At 48.3% G+C, this 27,375-nt stretch overlaps 1 protein-coding gene across 2 annotated transcripts in view; it reads left to right on the top strand.

Annotated features, from left to right (window-relative positions):
- Positions 1 to 9,706: 9,706 nt before the first annotated feature.
- The window catches only part of SIK3 (SIK family kinase 3), a 390,005-nt gene continuing 372,336 nt past the window's right edge, over positions 9,707 to 27,375 (top strand). For both annotated transcript variants that reach the window (XM_082274215.1, XM_082274214.1), the window contains exon 1: positions 9,707 to 9,920. In XM_082274215.1, coding sequence (XP_082130341.1) covers positions 9,768 to 9,920 — 153 coding nt within the window. In that variant the 5' untranslated portion in view covers positions 9,707 to 9,767. The remainder of the gene's footprint in view (positions 9,921 to 27,375) is intronic.

Here is a 27,375-nt window from a genome sequence, read left to right as displayed (position 1 = left end):
TACAGCCTAAGACGTCTCCTGTACCATGCCCGCACAGCCTAAGATGTCTCCTGTACCATCCAATGCACAGCCTCTGACCACCTGTCCTGTTTTGCTCTCCTGTTCCATCCAATATGCAGCCTCTGACCACCTGTGCTGTTTCTGGCCTCTACCATCCATTGCACAGCCTCTGACCACCTGTCCTGTGTTGCTATCATGTAGCATATATTGCCAGAACATATATGTCTTATCCATATATAATACACTCTTCAAATGTGCTTTATTAAAATGTATGGTTTTCCCTCTTATGAACAGGAAAATAATGGCGTTAAGGTGTTCGGCTGGTATAATAATGCTATGGGGCTGGTATGAAATTATTTCCAGGGCTAAATTTTATTCCCAGTCCGGCCCTGACTCGGCCAATAGTAGTAGGGCCACCCAATCATCTTGGACAAACGTGGTGAAACAACGGATATATTGTTCCAGTGTCTGGTTGGTCCTTTCGGTTTGTCCATTAGTCTGAGGATGGTAGGCGGACGACAAGGACAGCACAATCTTCGACGCACCGCACAAAGCTTTCCAAGGATCAGAACATTCAGGGGTATGTGAGATGAGTACAGCCACACACACCTACACAGGTTGAACTGGATGGACTATTGTCTTTATTCAACCTCACCTACTATGTAACTATGTAACTATATGTAAAAGCGGGAGGTAAACTGGACCCCTCTATCCGAAGCAATATTTGAAGGTACCCCATGAAGCCTAACAAACTCCTTAATAAAAACATCTGCGGTCTCCTTGGCGGTGGGTGTATTCCTGAGGGGCAGGAAATGGGCCATCATAGATAAACGGTCAATGACCACAAAGATGGCGAAACAGCCCTCTGACAGGGGAAGCTCCATTATGAAGTCCATGGCGACCATTTTCCAAGGCCTGTCAGGAACTGCTAGAGGCCTGAGCAGGCCCCACGCCTTGCTTCTTGCAGACTTGCTCCGGGTACCGACAGTACATTAATTCATGTATTCCCTGCATCTTTTTTTCCAGGTCTGGCCACCAAAACATATGTTGTAATAGATCCAAGGTCTTATTAACACCAAAATGGCCCGCCAGAGGGTGATCATGGTATAACCCCAAAACCGTCACTCGGACCTCTTCAGGGACAAAGATCTTGTCTCCAAGCCAAAACAACCCATCTCTGGGTACCAGGGACACCTCAGGGAGAAAGGGACTATTTGCAATAGCTTGCTTCATGTGAGCCATCAGGTTAGTCTGTAATAAAAAGAAATTACCTTCGGACAGGATGGTGTCGGGTACTGGAATTTTCTTTGGATCATCAAACATGCAGGAGAGCACATCTGGCTTGACATTTTTAGATCCCAGCCGATAGGTAATATGGAAGGAAAATCTCGAGAAGAATAGCGCCCATCGTGCCTAACGCGGCCTCAGCCATTTAGCAGATCTTAGATACTCGAGATTCTTGTGATCTGTGAAGGATAGGGTGTGTTGCCCCTTCCAACAAGTACCTCCACTCCTCAAGAGCAGCCTTGATGGCCAGAAGTTCTCTATCACCAACGTCATAGTTCTTCTCTGCTGGGAAAAGCTTACAAGAGAAGAAGGCTATAGGATGTATGAGATATTTAGTACCCTGCCTTTGTGAAATATCTTCCCCCACAGGTTCTTCTGATGCATCCACTTCAAGGAGATAAGGGCAGGATTCGGGTGACTCAGGATGGGAGCAGTTGTAAAAAGTATTTTCAAAGTTAAAAAGGCGGTCTGGGCTTCAGGAGACCAACAGAACCGAGTATTCTGTTTTGTAAGCTGTGTAATGGGGAAATGATATCAGAAAATCACTTGATAAATCTCCTATGGAAGTTTGCAAAACATACCAAGCGCTGGACCCCTTTCTTATCTGACGGGGCTGGCCAGTCCAAGATGACTGAGACCTTTTGAGGATCCATCTTAATTCCTTCAGTGGAAATTACTTAGCCTAGAAACTGAATACTTTGCTGCTCAAATTCGCACTTCTCAGGCTTAGCATATAGTCCGTGTTGGTGGAGACGGCCGAGAACGTCTTTGACGTGTCCCCGATGTCGGTCCAGAGATGCAGAGAAAATCAAGATGTCGTCCAGGTAGGCAATAACAAAGATATCTAACCAGTCTCTGAAAATATTATTTACAAAATGTTGGAAGGTAGCTGGAGCGTTGCAGAGACTGAAGCGCATCACCAGATATTCAAAATGCCCAAACCTGATGCGGAACGCTGTTTTCCACTCATCCCCTTCACGAATACGGACCAAATTATAGGCCCCCTCATAAGTCTAGCTTGGTGAAAATGGAGGCTGACCTTAATCTTTGGAAAAGTTCTGGTACCAGAGGAAGAGGATAATGGTTTTTGACCGTGACTTTATTTAGTTCCCGGTAGTCCACACAGGGGTAGAGAGATTGGTCCTTCTTTTCCACAAAGAAAATCTCTGCCCCTACTGGGGATGTAGATGGACGGATGAACCCTTTCTTTAGGCTTTCGTCCACGTATTCCTTCAGTGCCTCCAATTCACGTTCCGATAAAGGGCACATCCGACCAAACGGAAGTAGCTCAAATTATTGTTTACTTAAAACGTCCAGATAACAGTGATAAGGCTCAGGCACAACAGAACGCAGATCCAAACAGAGCAGTGTACTGGCAGGACTGAGGGAGACCGGTAAGCAGGAGTATAAGCAGTATTCAGACTGTAACTTGATAGTTCCTGACGTCCAATCGATTTTAGGGTTGTGGGCCTGCAGCCATGGCAGTCCCAGGATGACCGGAAATAAAGGGGAAGCGATAGCATCCAAACTTAGCAACTCTTTGTGGCCTGAAGGAGTGGCCATAGGAAGTGGAGGGGTCTCCTGAGACTTAATATGAGACCCATCTGCTAGGAAAATAGAAAGTCCTTGAGTCTTGGTTTGAAGAGGGATGCGTTGTTGGATGGCAAAGGTAAGATCAACTAAACATCTACACGCTCTAGAATCAATAATTGCGGTGACTGGTATTGTACCTCCTGGGAGATGAAACGAGACAGGGAGAGCTAAGTGAATAGCACTGGCAGCAGATGCTGGATAACTTGAAGGAGAGATGGAGAGACACTTACGAAACTGAAGAACATACGTAATGGCCGGCTTCGCCACAGTATAGGCAGAGGTTATTCTGTTGCCGCCGGTGCCGCTCTTCAGCGGTTAGAGTTGATCGCATTACTCCAAGCTGCATGGGTTCCGAGGTATCTGGTACAAAGTTAACAGGAGCCGGGTTGACAGGAATGGGCCTAGTAGAGGTGACGTGAGCCGGAGTTGCGTACTGCGGCATCATCCAGACCGGACGGGGGTGCTGTGTAGACCTTTCCGCACGGCGTTCCCGAAGCCGGCGATCTATCTGGATAGCTAGCGAAATTAATGCCTCTAGGGTCTGGAACGCCAACTCGAGCTAGTTCATCCTTCAGACCCTCAGATAGGCCTGAGCAGAACTGGTGATGCAGCGCTGCATCATTCTACTGGGTGTCAGTGCTCCAAAGTCTGAAATCCGTGACGTACTCCTCTACTGCTCTGCGGCCTTGCTGGAGTGCATGAAGAGCAGCTTCCGCTGTGGAGGTATGCTGTGGATCGTCGTATAGTTGGGCCATGGTGCCAAAAAAGATAGACATGGAGTCTAGGTGTAGGCTGCGCTCCTCAAGAAGTTAATGTGCCCAGGACTGAGGTTCGCCCAGGAGCAGGGAGATGATAAACCCAATCTTGGTGGCTTCCAAGGAAAATGTCCGAGGTTGTAGTGAAAAATAAAGTTTGCACGCATTACGGAACGCCCTAAATTTGCCTTGATCTCCCGAAAACCTTTGAGGTATTGGAACCCTGGGTTCAGGCGGTAACATCACCACTGTGGGCCCAGAAGCGGACCCTGTTGGGGCCGTGGAAGGTGAGGGCACTGAAGAAACAGGTGGGTTCCCAGAGACAGTCACAGAACACAACCGTTCCTCCAAATGCACATAGCTGTCCTGGAGTGACTTGATGGTTTGCGACAGTGCTGCAAGATGCTCGCAGATCTCCTTCAAGGGAAGGCCCCTCTTGCAGGCCCTGACATGGCTGTCTTGTACTGTAACCGTGCTGGTGGCTGAGCCTGACGTGCAGAGGTAGCCTCGCAGGATCCAGTGGAACAGGAACACAGACAGGTCCCACTGGTGGTAGACATGGGCTAGCCCAAGGTGCGGAGTCTAAGTGCCAACAGGTCTTCACCAGAGCCTCTGATGGTGAGGATGGATTTCGTGCTGAACACCAGGTCGCGGTCCCCAGGGTCATCCAACCGGGAGGTGAACAAGTCCAGAACCGGAAGAAGCTAAGCAGACAAGGATAAGGCAGAAGCGTAGTCACAGGAACAAGCCGAGGTCAGGGTGGGCTGCGGGCAGCAAGCAGACGAAGTAAGGGACAAGGTGGGAGGTCAATCAGGAAGTTAACAGGATGAAGCAGGTTCAGGATCAGGAATACAGGTAAAGCTGCAGACAAGACAGCAAGGAACAATGTGTCAGTCACCCTTATATAGTGTGTAAGGAATATACTAACCAGAGTATATTCCCCGCGCCTGGTGTGTTAGAATAAATATATGGATAAATCAATAAATAGTATAAATAAATAAATAGATGTGCGTTTGAAGCAGCTGCTATAGAAAATATGTAAACAGGATGTAAGAAAGTAGTCTATTCTAGGCTACCTATAGCGCTTGCTAAAATTAATATCTTAATAAAGTTATCAATAAGTTGAGAAAATTATATAAGTTGAGAAATTTGTATAAATATATAAATAGGTCAATATTAAATAAATACTCCTCTATTAATATAAAATATAAATGGTGATATGCATCAATAATGATTCATAAATAGAAGTCCATAACAAGTGACTGTAGTGAAGATTTCAAATAAATAGTGAGTCTCTTGTGCAAATGATGCTTATTCACAAAAATAAGTGGAGGTGCTCAACGTGAAGATTTTCAGTTCGCTGTGATATCAGTGCAGCTTTTGTTCCTTTTCCACTGTGATAAATGGTAAGAGTGAATCACTTACCAAAAGATGTGGGTCATGTATGCCTTATGGCATTAAGACCAACCAGGCATAGATAGCCTCCAGGCTATAATAAGGGTCTCCTCGTGGCTCATTTCAGGTAGATAGGATGGCGGGCTCCCCCTCTCTCTCCTCTCACCTCAGGCCAAATAGGAAGGAAGACAAAAATGCTCCGGATAGTGTAGTATTTTTAAAATACAAATTTTATTCCCAAGTCATGGGTAAAAAGCATACTGGCAATAGTACAAGGTATATAGCCAAATATAAAAAGGTTTTTCCAAATAAAAAGGCCACTGGTGATCCTGTGTGTCAGCGCAAACTGTATCCAGGGTAGCGAGCAGGAGAACTTCCGGCTTGCGCTCCACCTGCGTCACACGGTCACGTACGCTGTGCGTTCCAAACTTACGCGTTTCGTCACATCCGGTGAAATCTTTACTACAGTCACTTGTTATGGACTTCTATTTATGAATCATTATTTATGCATATCACCATTTATATTTTATATTAATAGAGGAGTATTTATTTAATATTGACCTATTTATATATTTATACAAATTTCTCAACTTATATAATTTTCTCAACTTATTGATAACTTTATTAAGATATTAATTTTAGCAAGCGCTATAGGTAGCCTAGAATAGACTACTTTCTTACACCCTTATATAGGCCACGTATGGTGCCAAAATGTGACGATATTGCGTGCGTGCCGCGCATGGGCACTGGCAAACGCAAGTTTGCCGTTAAACGGGAACGAGTTAATTCGCGCATGCGCATTCTCGTACGCCCCTGGGATGTAACAGTGCATTCCTTACACCCCATAGGGATTTTTTTTATAGGTATTGGCCAACCAGATAGAGTGAACAGAAGAGTAGCAACAGTATAAAAATCAAAATTGTAATAAAATATATTTCTAACAATCGTAAAAGGTGAAAAATTCACCAAGGGTAATATAAAAACATCAAAGGAATATGGTTACAAATACAGTATATAACCTATAAATTGTTAGATATGCTCTGATTCTGGAACATAGGATTGGTCTTTGTACAGTATAAGCCAAACCTAGTTCATAGTGTACATACAGCCCAACATGTTTCAAAATTTACAATAATTTCTTCAGGGGAAAGAGGAAGGTGGAGCGTAGTCTCTTTTCTACAAATGTAATGTAAATATATGTTAACATACAATAAAAAATATACATACAGTATCTCACAAAAGTGAGTACACCCCCCACATTTTTGTAAATATTTTATTATATTTTTTCATGTGATAACACTGAAGAAATTACACTTTGCTACAATGTAAAGTAGTGAGTGTACAGCTTGTATAACAGTGTAAATTTGCTGTCCCCTCAATATATCTCAACATGCAGCCATTAATGTCTAAACTGCTGGCAATAATAATAGTACACCCCTAAGTGAAAATGTCCAGATTGGGCTCAAAGTGTCAATATTTTGTTTGGTCGCCATTATTTTACAGCACTGCCTTAACCCTCTGAGCATGGAGTTCACCAGAGCTTCACAGGTTACCACTGGAGTCCTCTTCCACTCCTCCATGATGACATCACTGAGCTGGTGGATGTTAGAGACCTTGCGCTCATTAATCTTCCATTTGAGGATGCCCCACAGATGCTCAATAGGGTTTAGGTCTGGAGACATGCTTGGCCAGTCCATCACCTTTACCCTCAGCTTCTTTAGCAAGGCAGTGGTCATCTTGAAGGTGTGTTTGGGGTCATTACCATGTTGGAATACTGCCCTGTGGCCCAGTCTCCAAAGAGAGGGGATAATGCTCTGCTTCAGTATGTCACAGTACATGTTGGCATTCATGGTTCCTTTAATGAACTGTAGCTCCCCAGTGCCGGAAGCACTCATTCAGCCCCAGACCATGACACTTCCACCACCATGCTTGACTGTAGGCAAGACACACTTGTCTTTGTACTCCTCACCTGGTTGTCACCACACACGCTTAACACCATCTGAACCTAATAAGTTTATCTTTGTCTCATCAGACCATAGGACAAGGTTCCAGTAATCCATGTCCTTAGTCTGCATGTCTGCAGCAAACTGTTTGCAGGCTTTCTTGTGCATCATCTTTAGAAGAGGCTTCCTTCTGGGACAACAGTCATGCAGACCAATTTGATGCAGTGTGCGGCGTATGGTCTGAGCACTGACAGGCCTGTTCTTAGTGGAACCTGTCCTGTTAAACGGCTGTATGGTTTTGGCCACCGTGCTGCAGCTCAGTTTCAGGGTCTTGGCAATCTTCTTACAGCCTAGGTTATCTTTATGTAGAGCAACATTTATTTTATTCAGATCCTCAGAGTTCTTTCCATGAGGTGCCATGTTGAACTTCCAGTGGCCAGTATGAGAGAGTGAGAGCAGTAACATCAAATTTAACACACCTGCTCCCTATTCATACCTGAGACCTTGTAACACTAATGAGTCACATGACACTGGGGAGGGAAAATGGCTAATTGGGCCCAATTTGGACATTTTGACCTAGGGGTGTACTCACTTTTGTTGCCAGCAGTTTAGCCATTAACGGCTGTGTGTTGAGTTATTTTGAGGGGACAGCAAATTTACACGGTTATACAAGCTGTACACTCACTACTTTACATTGTAGCAAAGCGTCATTTCTTCAGTGTTGTCACATGAAAAGATGTAATAAAATATTCACAAAAATGTGAGGGGTGTACTCACTTTTGTGAGATATTGTATTTACATTACATTTGTAGAAAAGAGACTATGCTCTACCTTCCTCCTTCCCCTGAAGAAGACATTATTGTAAATTTCGAAACATGTTGGGCTGTATGTACACTATGAACTAGGTTTGCCTTTTGCTGTACAAAGACCAATCCTATGTTCCAGAATCAGAGCATATCTAACAATTTATACGTTATATACTGTACTTGTAACCATATTCCTTTGATGTTTTTATATTAACCAACCAACTTATACAGATGGTTTTTATATTAACCAACCAACGTATACCGATGGTTTTTATATTAACCAACCAACGTATAACGACGGCGGTTCGCGCAGGAGGGCTAGCCTGCTGCAGTATTTCTGTGGCGGGCGGTCGGAAAGCGGTTAATTGAACAAGAAAATTGTATAATGTATGGTCAGCCTACGTGTCTATACTGTGTAAGATCCAGTAATGGACTCTCACCCTGCTCTGCACATGCTCAGTTGCTCTCCATTTTTAGGCAATGCTGTTTGTAGAGGCCGATCTGCTGACAGCCTTAAAGTGTGATCAAACCCTCCTATCCTTAAGGCCTCATTCACACCATGGTGCAGAGATCTCATTTTATCTGCACACATTCTGCAAGGGCTAAAATAATAAACAATGTTCTCTATATGACCCTGTTCACACCACACCGTGAGGATTTTTTTCTGTGCAGAATTCTGCAACGTGTAGGCAGTTTTCTGCATGGGAATAAAACTGACGTGGCATCAGCATTGGCGTGAATAGGACACATAACTGGCGCATATGAAAACTGATGTCAACGTGCATAAAAACATGAAACTGATGTCTCTGCAAGTAAAATCTGCGTGGTTTTCCATCAATTTTCATGCATGGTGTGAATGAGCTCTTACAGCCAAGGAAGCTGCTTCTGTTTGATCTGCAACTGCCATGGTGCTGCACATGTGATCATTTGTTGGTTTATCAGTTTAGTTGAGGACACAAGCAAATGTGACAGTTAGCAATCCTGGCATTCCAGGAACGTAACTGTTGTCTGAAACCATTAAACGGGTGGGGTTAGTTCTACTTTATGATTTACTCAGGGCCGGATTAAGAGCATCATGGGCTTGGTGCTGAGGATTTTGAAGGGCCTTAAGGGCCGTGCCTTGGCATGCACCCAGAGGAGGAAGGGTGCAGCCATGCATGCCTAATTCAACATGGGATGCTGTCTCTGAAGCCCATAAACACATCCATGCATCGGCAACTGTCCCTCCTTGTCCGGCCTTCGCGCTGTGTGGGGAGGTTCTGAGGGTGCTGCCTGGGGAAGCGAGCATAGAAGCCAGACTTCTGTGTTTACAAGTGACAGAAGAGCGGTCACAGTGAATATGGCCAACCCGGGGCCTATATAAAGGTAGGAGCCTGGAGCTGCAGCTCCAATAGCCCCTACATTAATCTGGCCCTGGATTTACTGCTGTTCAGGGGCTCTTAGCTTCAGCAAAACAGCAGTCTCCAGCAAGAAGAAACACGGGAGCAATGCTGGAGGAAATTTACCACACACTAATCTTAGTATTGTACTGATTATTGTGAAATGTATGTTTCTGGCTAATGAACATTATTTTATATCAGGTTGTTATAGGTAAAGTTCCACTTTAATCCCCCCAGCACTCTGGAACCAAATCATATCTCCAACTTTCATCCTGATAATCATTTCCATCGGCTGCAGAATAAGTTTTAGCTGGGATTTCTCCATGGAAAATAATAAGCGGAGTGGTTGTGGTCTGATGTCAGTGCCCCATCCCGTGTGATCAGTGCACAGGACGGAATAACAGGAAATGCGATGAGCCCTATACACAGCGCCGCTGCTATTCCCGAGTGGGAGGGGTCAGCCGGTGACAAACGCTCCACACCGCCCCGCCCACTCCCTTCTACTGACACACTGGTCCCGCCCCTTTCCCCTCTGCCGTCAGCAGGACACGCCTCCGTGACGTCAGGCCGCGGTGTCCGCCGGTCAGACCGGGACTTGCTAGCAGAAAGATGGCGGCCACAGCGCCCGGGGGTCCCGGGACACAACTCCCGCCGCACCGTTCGTCCCCGGCTCGGATTGGTTATTACGAATTAGACAGGACCATTGGAAAGGGCAACTTCGCCGTGGTGAAACTGGCCACGCACATCGTTACACGGGCAAAGGTAAGCGCGAGTGGAGGAGGGGGCGGGGGACAGGCAGTCATGGGAGGGGGATCCATGGAGGATTGTGGGGGGGTCACATGTACGGGGTAGGCCCCGGGCATCGGGGGATCCGGGCTGATCTGCAAGAAGGATGTCATGTGACAAGTACAGTGTGTGTATGGGGGAGCCCAGGAAGGTTGTCACCTGTTTTATTATCCTTCACCTGGAACTACTGCACCTCCCCCACAGCCTGACTCTAATCACATCACCTCCATTCATCACACTGCCTGCAGATACTCCTCCTCATTCTCCCCATTCCTCCTCATCATCATCATCCTCCTCCTCATTCTCCCCATTCCTCCTCCTCATTCTCCCCATTCCTCATCATCCTCCTCTGCTCCTCATCATCCTCCTCCTCATTCTTCCCATTCCTCCTCCTCTGCTACCTACTCATCATCTTCTTCCTCTGCTCCTCATTCTCCCCATTCCTCCTCCTCTGCTCATCCTCATTCTCCCCATTCCTCTTCATCCTCCTCCTCCTCCTCCTCCTCCTCCCTCATTCCTCATCATCATCCTCCTCCTCATTCTCCCCATTCCTCCTCATCCTCCCCATTCCTCCTCCTCCTCATCCTCCTCCTCATTCTCCCCATTCCTCCTCCTCTGCTACCTACTCATCATCTTCTTCCTCTGCTCCTCATCCTCCTCATTCTCCCCATTCCTCCTCATCATCATCATCCTCATTCTCCCCATTCCTCCTCCTCTGCTACCTACTCATCATCTTCTTCCCCTGCTCCTCCTCATTCCTCCTCCTCTGCTCATCCTCATTCTCCCCATTCCTCCTCCTCTGCTACCTACTCATCATCTTCTTCCTCTGCTCCCCATCCTCCTCATTCTCCCCATTCCTCCTCATCATCATCATCCTCATTCTCCCCATTCCTCCACCTCTGCTCCCTACTCGTCATCTTCCTCCTCTGCTGCTCCTCATCCTCCTCTGCTCCTTGTCATTCTCCCCATTCTGCCTCCTTTGCACCCTACTCATCATCTTCCTCCTTTGCTCCTCGTCATTCTCCCCATTCCGCCTCCTATTCTGCTCCCTACTCATCTTCCTCCTCTGCTGCTCCTCATCCTCCTCTGCTCCTCCTCTTTCTCCCTATTCCTCCTCCTCTGCTTCCTACTCATCTTCCTCCTTTGCTACTCCTCATCTGCTTTTCGTCATTCTCCCTACTCCTCCTCCCCTTTCCTCCTCTGTTCCCTACTCATCACCATCCTCCTCTGCTCCTCCCCATTCCTCCTCTGCTCACTACTCGTAATAATCCTGCTCATCATCATCTTCCTGCTCCCTGCTGTGCCTCATCTTCCTCTACTGCTCCTCATCCTCCTCCCCATTATTCCTCCTCTTTTGCTCCCTACTGATCATCATCATCATCCTCCTGCTCCTCATCCTCCTCTGCTTCTTATCTTTCTCCCCACTCCATCATCCTCTGCTGCTCCTCATTCTCCTAATAACTCCTCCTCTGCTTCTTGTCATTCTCCTCATTCCTCTGCCTCATCATTCTTATTGTCATTCTCCCTATTCTTCCTCGTCGTCCGCACCTGCATGCCCTCCTCTTGTACTCGTTGTCCTCCTCATTGTCTTCCTCCTCCTCGTTGTCGTCTTCCTCCTCCTCCTTGTCGTCTTCCTCCTCCTTGTCGTCTTCCTCCTCCTCGTTGTCGTCTTCCTCCTCCTCGTTGTCGTCTTCCTCCTCCTCGTTGTCGTCTTCCTCCTCCTCGTTGTCGTCGTCCTCCTCCTCGTTGTCGTCGTCCTCCTCCTCGTTGTCGTCGTCCTCCTCCTCGTCGTCTTCCTCCTCCTCCTTGTCGTCCTCCTCCTCCTCCTCCTCTTCCTCCTCCTCCTCCTCCTCCTTGTCTTCCTCCTCCTCTGCTTGTCGTCGTCGTCCTCCTCCTCTGCTTGTCGTCGTCGTCGTCGTCGTCCTCCTCCTCCTCCTCCTCCTCCTCTGCTTGTCGTCGTCCTCCTCCTCCTCCTCTGCTTGTCGTCGTCCTCCTCCTCCTCCTCTGCTTGTCGTCGTCCTCCTCCTCCTCCTCCGCTTGTCGTCGTCCTCCTCCTCTGCTTGTCGTCGTTCTCCTCCTCCTCCTCTGCTTGTCGTTCTCCTCCTCGTCCTCTTCCTCTGCTTGTCATTCTCCTCCTCGTCATCCTCCTTTGCTTGTCGTCCTCCTCCTCCTCTGCTCGTCGTCCACCTACTCATCTGCTCATCTTCCACAGCCTCCTCCTCTGCTCATTCTCCCACTCGCCCTCTGCTCGTCGTCCTTCTCCTCCTCCTCCTCCTCGTCATTGTTGTCTTCCTCTTCCTCTGCTCCTCATTTTTTTGTTGTCATCCTCCTTTGCTCGCCGCCGTCGCCCTCCTCCTCTTGTCGTCGTTGTCCTCCTCCTCCGATTGTCGTCGTCCTCCTCCTCCGATTGTCGTCGTCCTCCTCCTCCGATTGTCGTCGTCCTCCTCCTCCGATTGTCGTCGTCCTCCTCCTCCGATTGTCGTCCTCCTCCGCTTGTCGCCGTCCTCCTCCTCTTGTCGTTGTCCTTGTCCTCCTCCGCTTGTCGTCGTCCTCCTCCTCCGCTTGTTGCCGTCGTCATCCTCCGCTTGTCGTCCTCCTCCGCTTGTCGTCGTCCTCCTCCTCCGCTTGTCGCTGTCCTCCTCCTCTTGTCGTCGTCGTCGTCCTCCTCCGCTTGTCGTCCTCCTCCTCCTCTTGTCGTCGTCCTTGTCCTCCTCCTCTTGTCGTCGTCCTTGTCCTCCTCCGCTTGTCGTCGTCGTCCTCCTCCGCTTGTCGTCCTCCTCCTCCTCTTGTCGTCGTCGTCCTCCTCCGCTTGTCGTCGTCCTCCTCCTCCTCCGCTTGTCGTCCTCCTCCGCTTGTCGTCGTCGTCCTCCTCCGCTTGTCGCCGTCCTCCTCCTTTTGTCATCGTCCTTATCCTCCTCCTTTTGTCGTTGTCCTTGTCCTCATCCTTTTGTCGTCGTCCTCCTCCTCCGCTTGTCGTCGTCCTCCTCCTCCGCTTGTCGTCGTCCTCCTCCTCCGCTTGTCGTCGTCCTCCTCCTCCGCTTGTCGTCGTCCACCTACTCATCTGCTCGTCTTCCACAGCCTCCTCCTCTGCTCATTCTCCCACTCGCCCTCTGCTTGTCGTCCTTCTCCTCCTCCTCCTCCTCATCATTGTTGTCTTCCTCCTCCTCTGCTCCTCATTTTTAGTTGTCATCCTCCTTTGCTCGCCGGCCTCGTCCTCCTCCTCCTCCTCCGCTTGTCGTCGTCCTCCTCCTCTTGTTGTCGTCGTCCTCCTCCTCCTCTTGTCGTCGTCCTCCTCCTCCGCTTGTCGTCGTCCTCCTCCTCCGCTTGTCGTCCTCCTCCTCCTCTTGTCGTCGTCCTCCTCCTCCGCTTGTCGTCGTCCTCCTCCTCCGCTTGTCGTCGTCCACCTCCTCATCTGCTCATTCTCCCACTTGCCCTCTGCTCGTCGTCCTCCTCGTCCAGCATTGTGCTCGATGTATCCATTGGCCTATAGAAGCAGCTTTGTATCTCAGAAGCCTGCCAGAGTATTTCTGTACCCCTGGACTTAACAGTCATTTAAAGTGATAGTAAAACTTCTTCTAGAGAAAGAGCCGTGGCTTCTACTCTCTTGTTTCTTCTTTGACACCAGGAAGAGAGGAGAGCAGGGCTGCAGCTGGGACAGCTCTGGATGGGTGATGGGTGATGGGTAGATTGGGTGATGGGTGATGGGTAGATTGGGTGATGGGTAGATTGGGTGATGGGTGATGGGTAGATTGGGTAGTTGAGAATGCATTAAGGTAAATAAAACTATTTTGAGTTTAGAACCCCTATAGCCCCTGGGCCACTGCAAGGTCATTTTTAGAGCCGGATTCTAAAGGATATTTGAACCTAAAAACATAAATCTCATATATTGCATGGTATCATCCCTTTGATGTGCTGGCTGCATTCGTTTTTACCTTTTTAAGGGGAATTTATCAAAACGAGCATCCAAAATCTGGAGCAGCCGTCCATGGCAACCGGTCAGCTTTCATTCTGAAAGTTTAACAAAAGTCCCAAATACTTACGTTGGGTCCGCCTGTGAAGTCCCTGAACAGTGTCGGCATCCCGGCCCACTAGCACTGTTCCCGGAAAGTAAACTGAGCGGCACCTGGGCCACTTGTATGTTCCACTGAGGATTGCAAACAAGCAGGTAAGGGCACTTTTTGCACAGGAGACGGTGCAATAAAAAGCCTGCCTGTTTGCAGTTGTTGACTTTTTACATTTAGTTCCATTGTTAGGCTGTATTTGCTGGCAATCCCAGCAGAAAGAATTGACTTTTTCCTGTGGCTGGGGTTGACAGCTTTGGCCACTTTGTATGCACCCAGCTATGATCACTGTATGCACCCAGCTATGACCACTGTATGCGCCCAGCTATGACCACTGTATGCGCCCAGCTATGACCACTGTATGCACCCAGCTATGATCACTGTATGCACCCAGCTATGATCACTGTATGCACCCAGCTATGACCACTGTATGCGCCCAGCTATGACCACTGTATGCACCCAGCTATGACCACTGTATGCACCCAGCTATGATCACTGTATGCACCCAGCTATGATCACTGTATGCACCCAGCTATGATCACTGTATGCACCCAGCTATGATCACTGTATGCACCCAGCTATGATCACTGTATGCGCCCAGCTATGACCACTGTATGCGCCCAGCTATGACCACTGTATGCGCCCAGCTATGACCACTGTATGCACCCAGCTATGACCACTGTATGCGCCCAGCTATGACCACTGTATGCGCCCAGCTATGACCACTGTATGCGCCCAGCTATGATCACTGTATGCACCCAGCTATGATCACTGTATGCACCCAGCTATGATCACTGTATGCACCCAGCTATGACCACTGTATGCGCCCAGCTATGACCACTGTATGCACCCAGCTATGACCACTGTATGCACCCAGCTATGATCACTGTATGCACCCAGCTATGATCACTGTATGCACCCAGCTATGATCACTGTATGCACCCAGCTATGATCACTGTATGCGCCCAGCTATGACCACTGTATGCGCCCAGCTATGACCACTGTATGCGCCCAGCTATGACCACTGTATGCACCCAGCTATGACCACTGTATGCACCCAGCTATGACCACTGTATGCACCCAGCTATGATCACTGTATGCACCCAGCTATGATCGCTGTATGCACCCAGCTATGATCGCTGTATGCACCCAGCTATGATCACTGTATGCACCCAGCTATGATCACCGTATGCACCCAGCTATGATCACCGTATGCACCCAGCTATGACCACTGTATGCGCCCAGCTATGACCACTGTATGCGCCCAGCTATGACCACTGTATGCGCCCAGCTATGACCACTGTATGCGCCCAGCTATGACCACTGTATGCACCCAGCTATGACCACTGTATGCGCCCAGCTATGATCACCGTATGCACCCAGCTATGATCACCGTATGCACCCAGCTATGATCACCGTATGCACCCAGCTATGATCACTGTATGCACCCAGCTATGATCACTGTATGCACCCAGCTATGATCACTGTATGCACCCAGCTATGATCACCGTATGCACCCAGCTATGATCACCGTATGCACCCAGCTATGATCACTGTATGCACCCAGCTATGATCACTGTATGCACCCAGCTATGATCACCATATGCACCCAGCTATGATCGCTGTATGCACCCAGCTATGATCGCTGTATGCACCCAGCTATGATCGCTGTATGCACCCAGCTATGATCACTGTATGCACCCAGCTATGATCACTGTATGCACCCAGCTATGATCACCGTATGCACCCAGCTATGATCACTGTATGCACCCAGCTATGATCACCGTATGCACCCAGCTATGATCGCCGTATGCACCCAGCTATGATCGCCGTATGCACCCAGCTATGATCGCCGTATGCACCCAGCTATGATCGCCGTATGCACCCAGCTATGATCGCCGTATGCACCCAGCTATGATCGCTGTATGCACCCAGCTATGATCGCTGTATGCACCCAGCTATGATCGCTGTATGCACCCAGCTATGATCGCTGAATGCACCCAGCTGTGATCGCTGTAAGTAATCTATGGCTGTGTGAACAGTCACAGATAGCTGTCATTGCACTGTACGGGCTCAGTGGCTCTAACTATTCACATACAACTGATTGGCAGTGTGGCTAAATGTCCACGTGAATGCAGCCCTATTAAACAAGATAAAGACAAAAGCTGATTGGTTGCTATACAGAGCTGCTCTAGTTTTGGTATATCGCCCTTATTTTTTCTTTTTGAGCCTGTTTGCATAGTTTCAACACATTACAGGGCAGTTTACCCCATGTCCCCTTGTTTCAGTTCACACCAATGGTGCTGCCTTGGTGTCCACTGAAAAAGGTAGGAAAGATGACATTTTGGCACAATGCACTCCATCATAACATGCTGAGCTGCATCAATGTTGAATGAATTGTTAATTTGTGACATTTCAGGAAAAAGTTAAAAAGAAGAAAAAGGTAAACGGTGCGATGTTTTGTATCTTCAAGTCATAGTACATTAACATGATAACGTTGTAGTACGCTTTAAAAGAATAAATAAAATGATGGTCTAACTAGATTATTTGACACCCAGACCAGATTATTTTACAACACTTCTCTGCTCTATATGGCAATAATAATGTCCAGAAAACAAACCTAAACTGTGATGATTGTAGTGTCTGTTCACACTGCTTGTCAGTCGAAAATTGTCCTCTTACCTTGGTGGTCAATGGAAAAATGTCCCTCATATTGGTAATCAGTGGAGATCGGTGGAGGGGATTCCCCCTTTGGGTTGGTGATTGGTGGGGGGGATGCCCCCTTGGGGTTGGTGATTGGTGGAGGGGATGCCCCCTTTGGGTTGGTGATTGACGGAGGGGATGCCCCCTTTGGGTTGGTGATTGACGGAGGGGATGCCCCCTTTGGGTTGGTGATTGACGGAGGGGATGCCCCCTTTGGGTTGGTGATTGACGGAGGGGATTCCCCCTTGGGGTTGGTGATTGGTGGAGGGGATGCCCCCTTGGGGTTGGTGATTGGTGGAGGGGATGCCCCCTTGGGGTTGGTGATTGGTGGAGGGGATGCCCCCCTTGGGGTTGGTGATTGGTGGAGGGGATGCCCCCCTTGGGGTTGGTGATTGGTGGAGGGGATGCCCCCCTTGGGGTTGGTGATTGGTGGAGGGGATGCCCCCCTTGGGGTTGGTGATTGGTGGAGGGGATGCCCCCCTTGGGGTTGGTGATTGGTGGAGGGGATGCCCCCCTTGGGGTTGGTGATTGGTGGAGGGGATGCCCCCCTTGGGGTTGGTGATTGGTGGAGGGGATGCCCCCCTTGGGGTTGGTGAAATGGTGGAGGGGATGCCCTCTTGGGGTTGGTGATTGGTGGAGGGGGTGCCCTCTTGGGGTTGGTGATTGGTGGAGGGGGTGCCCTCTTGGGGTTGGTGATCGGTGGAGGGGATGCCCCCCTCGGGGTTGGTGATCGGTGGGGGGGATGCCCCCCTCGGGGTTGATTGGTGGAGGGGATGCCCTCCTCGGGGGTTGGTGATTGGTGGAGGGGATGCCCTCCTCGGGGGTTGGTGATTGGTGGAGGGGATGCCCTCCTCGGGGGTTGGTGATTGGTGGAGGGGATGCCCCCCTCGGGGTTGATTGGTGGAGGGGATGCCCCCCTCGGGGTTGATTGGTGGAGGGGATGCCCCCCTTGGGGTTGGTGATCGGTGGAGGGATGCCCTCTTGGGGCTGGCAATCGGGGGAGTTGTGTCCCCTCACATTGAATGTCAGTAGGAATTCCCCACCTTACATTAGTAGTCCTTGTAGGATGGAGAATGATCTTCCACTGTTGACAGCTCAAGGAACCCCTAGCATTCTTTGGAGGAACCCTAGGATTCTAAGGAACCTTACATAAAGAAGCCTGCCTTAACTGCTTGCCGACCAGCCGATGTAGCTTTACTGCGACAGGTCGGCTCTGTCCCGCGAAACAACCTACCTGTACGTCAGTTTGTGGGGCTGCTAGTGGGGGGGGGGGGGGGGGCACGTGCCAATTGGCCACGGGGAGCAAATCGGCGGTCCCGGCAGCCGCGATGTCACCGGGCACCCGTGAACGCTGGAGACAGAACGGCAGACCGCTGTTCTGTCAGTAATGAACATAGGAATCCTGTGTTCCTCCTAATTAGGTACATAGGTCTCTGTGTTCATTCAGCAAGCCCAGAATTGTCGCCCTTTTTGTTTATCGCGCAAAAAAATAAAAATTGCAGAGGTGATCAAATAAACCCAAAAGAAGGCTTTATTTGTGGTGAAAAAAGGACATCAATTTTTTTTTGGGGGGGGGGGGGCAGCGTCGCACGACTGTGCAATTGTCAGTTAAAGTAACGCAGTGCCGTATCGCAAAAAAATCGCCCTTTCATTAAGGCGGGAAAACCTTCCAGTCCAGAAGTGGTTAAATAGTAAACTTGAGCCATAGAGGTGATTTATTTTTTGAAGGTTATGTTTCATGCTGTTAAATGTAAAGGTCAATTTAAAGTAGATGTAAACCCAATTACTAAAACCTCCTATATTCTATAACCTATTACTAGGAATATGAAATAAAATCTGCTGATCCTGACACCATAGTCCTTGTTCAGGCAATTCCTGGCATAGGGTGACAACCGTTTGTCCCTGTATCCCAGTTTTGCTCCTTTGTTGTCATCCTGTTGAAGGCTACAAGTGGCTGCACTGACAATGTGCAGAGATGTTGTGCCGTTGTCTCCAACATGGAGATATGTAGAAATTGCTGGACTGCTGGCATATGCATACAAAGAGGCTGCATGAGATCATTCCATGAGTTGGGGTTTACAACTACTTGAATATGGGGGCTAATATGATGATTTAATTTACATATAAAGTTCATATATTTAAATATACATTTTTTTTTTGTATTTTTTTAAGTACAAAGTAAAAATAAGGTAAAGCTAAACTACAGTGGTTAAGGGCCTTGTAACGCACCATCTTGAGAAAACCATTTTGCCTGGTCCTGGTATATTTGTTAAGGTAAGAGGTATGGCTCATTGGTACTGGCTTTGTACTTTGGGGGGAATTGGATTAATGACAGCAGTGTATGTGTTTAGGAAATTCCAAATCTGGTTTATTGAAGTAGATTCCTATACTATTTTGCAAGTTCTATGGCTCAGTTTGTGATCTGTAGCCAGCTTTGGCAGATGGGATTTAGTTGAAAATAGCATCCTCTTAGAGAAAAATGCCTGGTATGCTTTGCCCAAAGAACAACAAATGACTCTAGTTTATAATTGAATGTGAGATCTGACGTTGGTAGAAGTCAGTACCAATCTTGGATAGTTGAAGCCGGCCAGACATTTGGTGCTTTTCCACTGCATGGAACCGAACGGTTCGGCTCGCTTTTGTGCTTTTCCACTGCTGGTACCACATGGTAGGGTGTTGGTACGGTATGGCGGCGCTTTTCCACTACATGGAACCGAACGGTACGGCTCTCTAAAACAGTACCACCTCGATTGTGGTTCCAATGGCGCTTTTCCACTGCATGGAACCGAACCGTTCGGCTCGCTTTTGTGCTTTTCCACTGCTGGTACCGCATGGTAGGGTGTTGGTACGGTATGGCGGCGCTTTTCCACTACATGGAACCGAACGGTACGGCTCTCTAAAACAGTACCACCTTGATTGTGGTTCCAATGGCGCTTTTCCACTGCATGGAACCGAACCGTTCGGCTCGCTTTTGTGCTTTTCCACTGCTGGTACCGCATGGTACGGTGTAGGAACGGTTCGGTACGGTATGGTACGGCGGCGCTTTTCCACTGCATGGAACCGAACGGTACGGCTCTCTAAAACAGTACCACCTCGATTGTGGTTCCAATGGCGCTTTTCCACTGCATGGAACCGAACGGTTCGGCTCGCTTTTGTGCTTTTCCACTGCTGGTACCGCATGGTATATTGTAGGAACGGTTCGGTACGGTACGGCGGCGCTTTTCCACTGCATGGAACCGAACGGTACAGCTGTCTAAAACAGTACCACCTCGATTGTGGTTCCAATGGCGCTTTTCCACTGCATGGAACCGAACGGTACGGCTCTCAAAAACAGTACCTACTCGATTGTGGTTCCAACAGGTACCATGCCCAGTACCATATCCGACAATTCTTTGCATGCAGTCACTACTAGTCACTGATTGGTCAGAGAATCACACCCACCCCGTTGTTATCCCACTTAACTTTAGTACTACTTTAGTGGAAAAGCAAACCATACCGTACCGTACCATGCAGTACCAGCAGTGGAAAAGCAAACCGGGCCAAGCAGGGCCGAGTAGAGCCGAGCCGGTACTTGCAGTGGAAAAGTGCTACAAGAGGTACCATACCGGTACCATATCCCACAATCCTTTGCATGCAGCTGACTGTTTGTCACTACTAGCCACTGATTGGTCAGAGAATCGTTGTTATCCCACCCACTATCCCACCCACTTACCCTTTAGTACTACTTAAGTGGAAAAGCAAACCATACCGAACCGTTCCAACACCGTACCATGCGGTACCATGCAGTGGAAAACCAAACAGGGCCAAGTAGAGCCGAGCCGGTACTTGCAGTGGAAAAGTGCCAATTGTTGGCCCACTGCTTGTTGTATGCTGTCGGTGAATGCTCACCCTATCATACTTCGATTACCCGAACTGATAAATGATTGAGCTACATTGCAGAGATGTTATTAGGAACCCAAGTTTGGTTGTGGTTGGAAACTGGTAATTGGTTTTGGGTGAGAGTAGTAATCATATGTAAGCTGGGAGATTTCCCTTTATGGGTCCTTAGCGGGGTGGTGGGGTGGAGGAGGCCTCCCTTGGGCCTCCAGAGCTCTCTGTAGCAGATTGGCAGTAGAATTGTCCGCATAGTTCAAACTATTTCAGGACGGTCTGGAAATTCATGGGTTAGTCATAAGGCGGTTGTATTGATCCAAGTAGTGGAACAATAGTGACGGGTACCAAGTAGAACACATTTTTTTTTCTTCATTATTAAGGACTTAATCACGTCTGCCATGTCACAGATAGAAAGGAGTTCTCTATATCAGTCCTGTTAGAATTTTGGATTGAATATTCTGGCAGCATTGATCAGGTGTATGAGCAGACAATTTCTATTGGCTTTTGTTTGGCTCATGTCATTCAAAGAAAGAAATATGTGGGGTCTTTGGGAGGGATTATGTTGATTTATATGTGGTTATTATGAGAAGGATAGTACAACACAATGGCCTGATTTTCGGGAAGGACTGAAATAAATGTCTTGTAGACTTGTTTATAGTGTGTATTGCCAAAATTACTTTTTCATTTTTTTTTTTTCTTTATTTTGGATAGATTACAGCAAGGTTAAAATCCTATCATGGTATTTCTGATGTCTGTGTTCTGCTGGGGAGAATTTCCTATACAACCTGTCCTGCAGACACAACAAGAACTGAGAGGAACTCAAATCTTAGGGCCAGTTCACACTGGTCCAACGTGTGCTTTGACTTCCAGAGCACAAGTCGCATGACGTGTCCAAATCAATGGTTCCTTATGAGAACCATCTTAACTGGTCCTGTGCTTCCAGCATTACTTTGGTCCGACTTGGGCACGATTTTAAGCCCATTGATTTTAATGGAACTTGGGATCATCGTCTTAAATGAGCCGACTTGTGCTCTGCGGACCTTGAGGGGGAACCTCCTGCTACTATTGGGGGGGAAAAAAAACTGCGGTAAAAACTTGCTTTAGTAGCTTTTTGCATTGGCGTTAATGTGCGTTTTAACTGCGTTTGCTTTTAGCGGCGTTTCTCTGCCTCTAGTCAAAATCAATGGTTCCCTATGAGAGCCGTCTTAACTGATCTGACTTTCAGCCCATTGATTTTAATAGAAGTCACATCCAAGTCATGATCCAAATAGTGGTGCGACTTGTGCTCCAAAGGATGCCAGAAAAAAAAATCGGCCTGGTATCCCCCACAAAATCATTACCAGACCCTTATCCGAGTATGCACCCTGGCAGGTCAGTAAAGTGGGGGGGGGGGAGGACAAGCGAGCGCCCCCCTCCTGGACTATACCAGGCCACTTGCCCTTAACATGGGGGGTGCTTTGGGGCAGGGGGGGCTCTGCGCTCCCCACCCCAAAACACCTTGTACCCATGTTGATGGGGAACAAGGGCCTCTTCCTGACAACCCTGGGCAGTGGTTGTGGGGGTCTACGGGCAGGGGACTTATCGAAATCTGCAAGCCTCCTTTAGCAAGGGGGCCCCCAGAGCCTGGCCCCCTACTATGTGAATGCGTATCGGGTACATTGTACCCCCACCCATTCACCCATTTAATAAAAAAAAACAAAAGAAAAAAAAAAAAACAGTGTAGCTGCTGACTTGTAATAAACACAAAAACCATTGGAACCCTGCTTTAAAAGTGAAGAATGTCCCATGTCGTAGCTCTAGCGTGCCTTCTTTCTCATATTCTGCCACTGATGTGTTTCCCCTCATCTGCTGTCTTCCCCCTCTCCCTCCGGTTATCTCTTCTTCCTTCCGTCTTCTACTCTGCCGATCTGGTCCTCCTCCGATGCTGACTCCCTCTGTTGTGTCATCTGTGATGTCTGCCAGTTCTTACATAGAGGCCCCACCCATTGAGACATCCTGTGAGGGACAAGACCGGAGGAAGAACACATCGGTGGATGAAGCGGAAAAAAACCCTCTCTTGTTTTTATTTACACTATACTGCTTTTTTTTTTAGTGGTAAATGGATAGGGGTACCATGTACCCCATACTCATTCATATAGAGGGGAGGACTGGGATCTGGGGGCCCCCTTCTTAAAAGAGGCTTCAAGATTCTGATAAGCCCCCTGTTCACAGACCCCCACAGCCCAGGGTGGTGGGAAAGAGGCCCTTGTCCCCATCAACATGGGGACAAGATGCTTCGGGGTGGGGTGACGCAGAGCCCCCATGCCCCAAACCACTCACCCCCTCATGTTGAGGGCATGTGGCCTGATATGGTCCAGAAGTGGGGGGGGGTTTAGGTTCCCCCTCAAGATTCATACCAGATTCAAAGGGCCTGGTATGGCTGGATCATAATCGGGTCCCGTTCATTGAAGTCGCAGGGCCAAGCTGGATCAGAAGTCGTATGACTTTCGAGTCGGATCAGTGTGAACATGGCCTTAGACAAATGTCATCAGAGCATGTCCTCATTGGATAATTCATAACCGATTCTGGTGACTGCTCTACATTTTTTAAATTTCGCCTCACCTTGGGTAGCATAAATAGAATTGGGAATCTCTCCAGCTGGCACTCAGCTGGCCACCATTCAGTGTTTTTCTTCTGCATGCGAGTAGGTGGCCAGCTTGAAATGTAGCTTCTCTTTTGCCTCTCTTTTAGCAGTTAGCAGGAAAAAACCTTGCTGATCATTCGTTCGCTCTCCCCCACCAGTAATAATCTCTCCATATACTTTGGTAAGCAGCATTGCTTTAGGATAGGGTTGAAGGCAATAACAAATAAGTTTGGTACCGTTGGTTGGAGGAGAGAAATTTGCTCAATTCCCCCATCAAAACATTCAATGTTGATGGAGGAATCCCCCCCCACGCTATTGTTGTCTGACAGCGGGAAATTTCCCAGCCATCACAATACAACAAGTACTGCTGTTGGCTATAGCTGGCGGCAGTAATGCCAAAAAATCCAGACAGGCTGGTTGTACTGAAGTTGATTGATAGATCAGTAGAACCATCCTGCCCATAGGCAATTTAAAACATGTCCATTTCCTACTGACCCAACCACATTTTGTTCTGTCTATGGCCAGCTTTAAAGTGGTTGTAAAGTCAGAAGGAGGTTTTTTTTTTTTTTATCTTAATGCATTTTATGCATTTAGATAAAAAGCCTTCTGTGTGCAGCACCCCCCCCCCCTCTTCTCCCAGTACTTACCTGAGACCATCTCTATCCAGCTATGTTGCAGGAGTGTCTCAGCTTCCCAAGACTCTACCTCCTCATTGGCTGAGAGGTCAGTGCGGTGCCATTGGCTGCTGTCAATCAAATTCAACGGGCCAATGAGAGAGGGGGCTGGGGCGGGTTGCAGCTCCGTGTCAATATGGGAACAGCTGCAACTTTGGTTAGGGTGCCTCCATAGCAAGTTACTTGCTGTAAGGCAGGGGTGGGGAACCTTTTTTCTGCCAAGGGCCATTTAGGTATTTATAAAACCATTCGGGGGCCGTACAAATTATCACCTTTAAAAATTAGCCTGTTATATTTGGTCAAACATTTGATTAACTCCCCCCTAATGTGATGGCTGCAACTGCTTCTCTTTGGTGAGGTGTGTGATGTTAGCTGGTATTGATGATGATGCTACTCGCAACAGATTTTCCAGGTTTGCGTCGGTCAGTCTGGAGTGCAGTCAACTTTTTTGCGGTGGTAAGTTTTGAAAAGAACTGCTGGTGGGTATAGCTGGCTGGTACTGCTGGTGGGTATAGCTGGCTGGTACTGCTGGTGGGTACAGCTGGCTGGTATTGCTGTGGGTACTGCTGGCTCAGGCTGGTACTGCTGGCTTGTACTGTGCTGTGAATACTGCTGGCTGGTACTGCTGTGGGTACTGCTGACTGGTACTGCTGGCTCAGACTGATACTGCTGGCTGGTACTGCTGTGGGTACTGCTGGCTCAGGCTGGAACTGCTATGGGTACTGCTGGCTCAGGCTTGTACTGATGGCTGGTACTGTGCTGTGGGTACTGCTGGCTCGGGCTGGTACTGCTGGCTGGTATTGCTGTGGGTACTGCTGGCTCAGGATGGTACTGTGCTGTAGGTACTGCTGGCTTAGGCTGGAACTGCTATGGGTACTGCTGGCTCAGGCTTGTACTGATGGCTGGTACTGTGCTGTGGGTACTGCTGGCTCGGGCTGGTACTGCTGGCTGGTATTTCTGTGGATACTGCTGGCTCAGGTTGGTACTGTGCTGTAGGTACTGCTGGCTGGTACTGTTGTAGGTACTGCTGACTCTGGCTGGTACTGCTGGTTCTGCTGTGGGTACTGCTGGTTTTGGCTGGTACTGCTGCGAGTACTGCTGGCTCTGGCTGGTACTGCTGGCTCTGGCTGGTACTGCTGTGTGTGCTGCTGACGGGAAATGCTGGCTAGGAGAAGTGTAGCAGCGCCATGCTGGAGGAAGAGGTGATGTTTCCTGTATTGGTCACAGGCGGAGTGCATTTGATATCACTCCGCCTGTGACTCACTCAGACTGTCATAACGGAGCAGGAACTATACATTAAGCATTGGCTCCATTCTGACAGTTCAGCTGAGAGACACAGACGGACCAGATGACTTCAGGGGCCGCATACGGCCCCCGAAGCATAGGTTCCCCACCCCTGCTGCAAGGGTACTCAATGGGAGGGAGAGGCCAGGAGCCCCGAATAGGAACCTGAGAAGGATTTGGGCCACCCTGTGCAAAACCACTGCACAGGGCAGGTAAGTATAACATGTTTGTTATTTTTAACCAAAAAAAAGACTTTACAATCACTTTAAGCAATTATTTCAGTCTATTTTAACCTGATGAGAGTTGCGCTTCCAAACAGACCAAAATAGCCCATTTTGTGAATATAATGTGTGGTGGTCTTTCCTAGAATAGCACAGAGGTACTTTGTCTCTACTACTTGAAAGATTAGGAGCAAAGCTGAGTAACAGGAATGGGTCATTCTGAATTCGGGAAATTGTACTCCAGAAAAAGGAACAATATGCCGGCTTCTTAAAGCACATTCCTCTTTGTACTCGCCTAAACAACACTCAATGCTAGGGGTGGAAAATGCTTTCGTCTTACTGTGTACCAGGTTTTCCTGTGCTAGCTTTACACACTTTTAGAAATAAAGAGAAGTTTGAAAGACCCATCTGTATAAGGTCTTTATCTGTGAGCCAATGGCCCTTTCCTGAGCATGGTTGGGTCAGCAGCACATTTGCTGAGATGAATTTTTCTTTATTGCCTTCCCCTAAGAAAGCTGGAACTCTCGGTTCTCCATGATGTGGAACACGAAAGTCTTCCCTGTGCCATATGCGTGTGATGGTCTTTACTGATAATGCCCATTGGTTGCTGGATTTTGCATGTATGGTCGGCTCCAATCTAACATTTTTCTAGGCACCACCAATTTAAAGATGTGATCTGGATTTCTGCCATGTTACAGACACCGATGCAGATTTTGGACTCCTTTAAAATGATTTAATTCTCTTGCTTGTTAAAAAAAAAACTGGAGCCATGACTTCAAGTTGTATTAAATCCAAAAACATGTATTCAATTGCAGCTCACCAATTCTTTTGTAGCTGTCACTTATGATGGCCATAGAAAACAATGTCTTCCTTCAAAAAAATGTTAATTTTAGGCCCCTTTCACACGGGCTTTCCGATCAGGTCCACCTGTCAGTTTTTCAGGCGGACCTGATCGGATGCTCCATGTACCTCTATGGTGCAGTGGATGTCAGCGGTGACATGTTCACTGATACCCGCTGCTCTCTGGTCCGACCCTGTCAGTGAAATCCAGAGGGATGGAAACCCTATCTGGAGGATCGGAGGAAAAAGGACTGGCGGTCCGTTTTCACCCGATCTCTTATAGAGGAGAGCGGGGATCTGACAGCTCCGTCTCTGCAAAGTAAACGGGGACGGAGCTGTCATCTGCCTGCTCAGTGGGGATCGGTGGATGGATCCCCGCTGAGCAAAACAGAGTCCCCTGGGCGGAAAGCCAGTGTGAAAGGACCCTTAACCACTTACCGCAAAGTGACGTATATATACGTCGGGTAACTTTGCGGGGGTATACCGGGATGATGCCTCTAGCTAGAGGCATCATCCCGGTACCGTGTTTTAGTGCCAACGGTCGGCTTTCCGTCGGTAATGACCGATGCGGCTCGGGAGCCGCTCGACCCTTACCCGGGTGAGCGGGAGGGGATGTCCCCCCCTCCCGCCGCCTTCTGTGACTTTTACGGGGCTCTGAACACCCAGCCGGCACGTCCGCCGGCTGGATGGAGTCCCGATCAAATCCGGAAACGGCTTTGATCGGGTCTCCGATGACGTAACCCGGAGGCGGCATCCATGACGTCGCTACCGGGTTACTGTGCTGCAAAAGGCGGCAAATTTAAAAAACGGCTGTATGCAAAAACGCAGTTTTCGGCGTTTGAATACATGGAAGTGTAGTGGAGGGGTCTAGGGTCTTTTAGACCCTCGATCCCTCCATAAAGAGTACCTGTCACTGCATATTGGTGTCACAAGGGATGTTTACATTGCTTGTCACAGCAATAAAAGTGATCAGATTTTTTTTTTTTTTTTTTAAAAACTGTAATAAAGTTAAAAAAAATAAATAAATAGGAAAAAAAATTAAAAATTTTAGCCGCCGCCGTCACCGTTTGGTCGCGCACAAAAAAAAACGTATACAAATTAAATCGCTGTTCAAACCACACATGTGAGGTATCGCCGCGATCGCCAGAGCGT

This window comes from Pelophylax lessonae, assembly GCF_965119305.1.
Source record: "Pelophylax lessonae genome assembly, chromosome: 12".
NCBI lineage: Eukaryota > Metazoa > Chordata > Amphibia > Anura > Ranidae > Pelophylax > Pelophylax lessonae.
The sequence above is the reverse complement of the archived record's forward strand: the minus strand, read 5'-3'. Positions and strand labels throughout refer to the sequence as shown.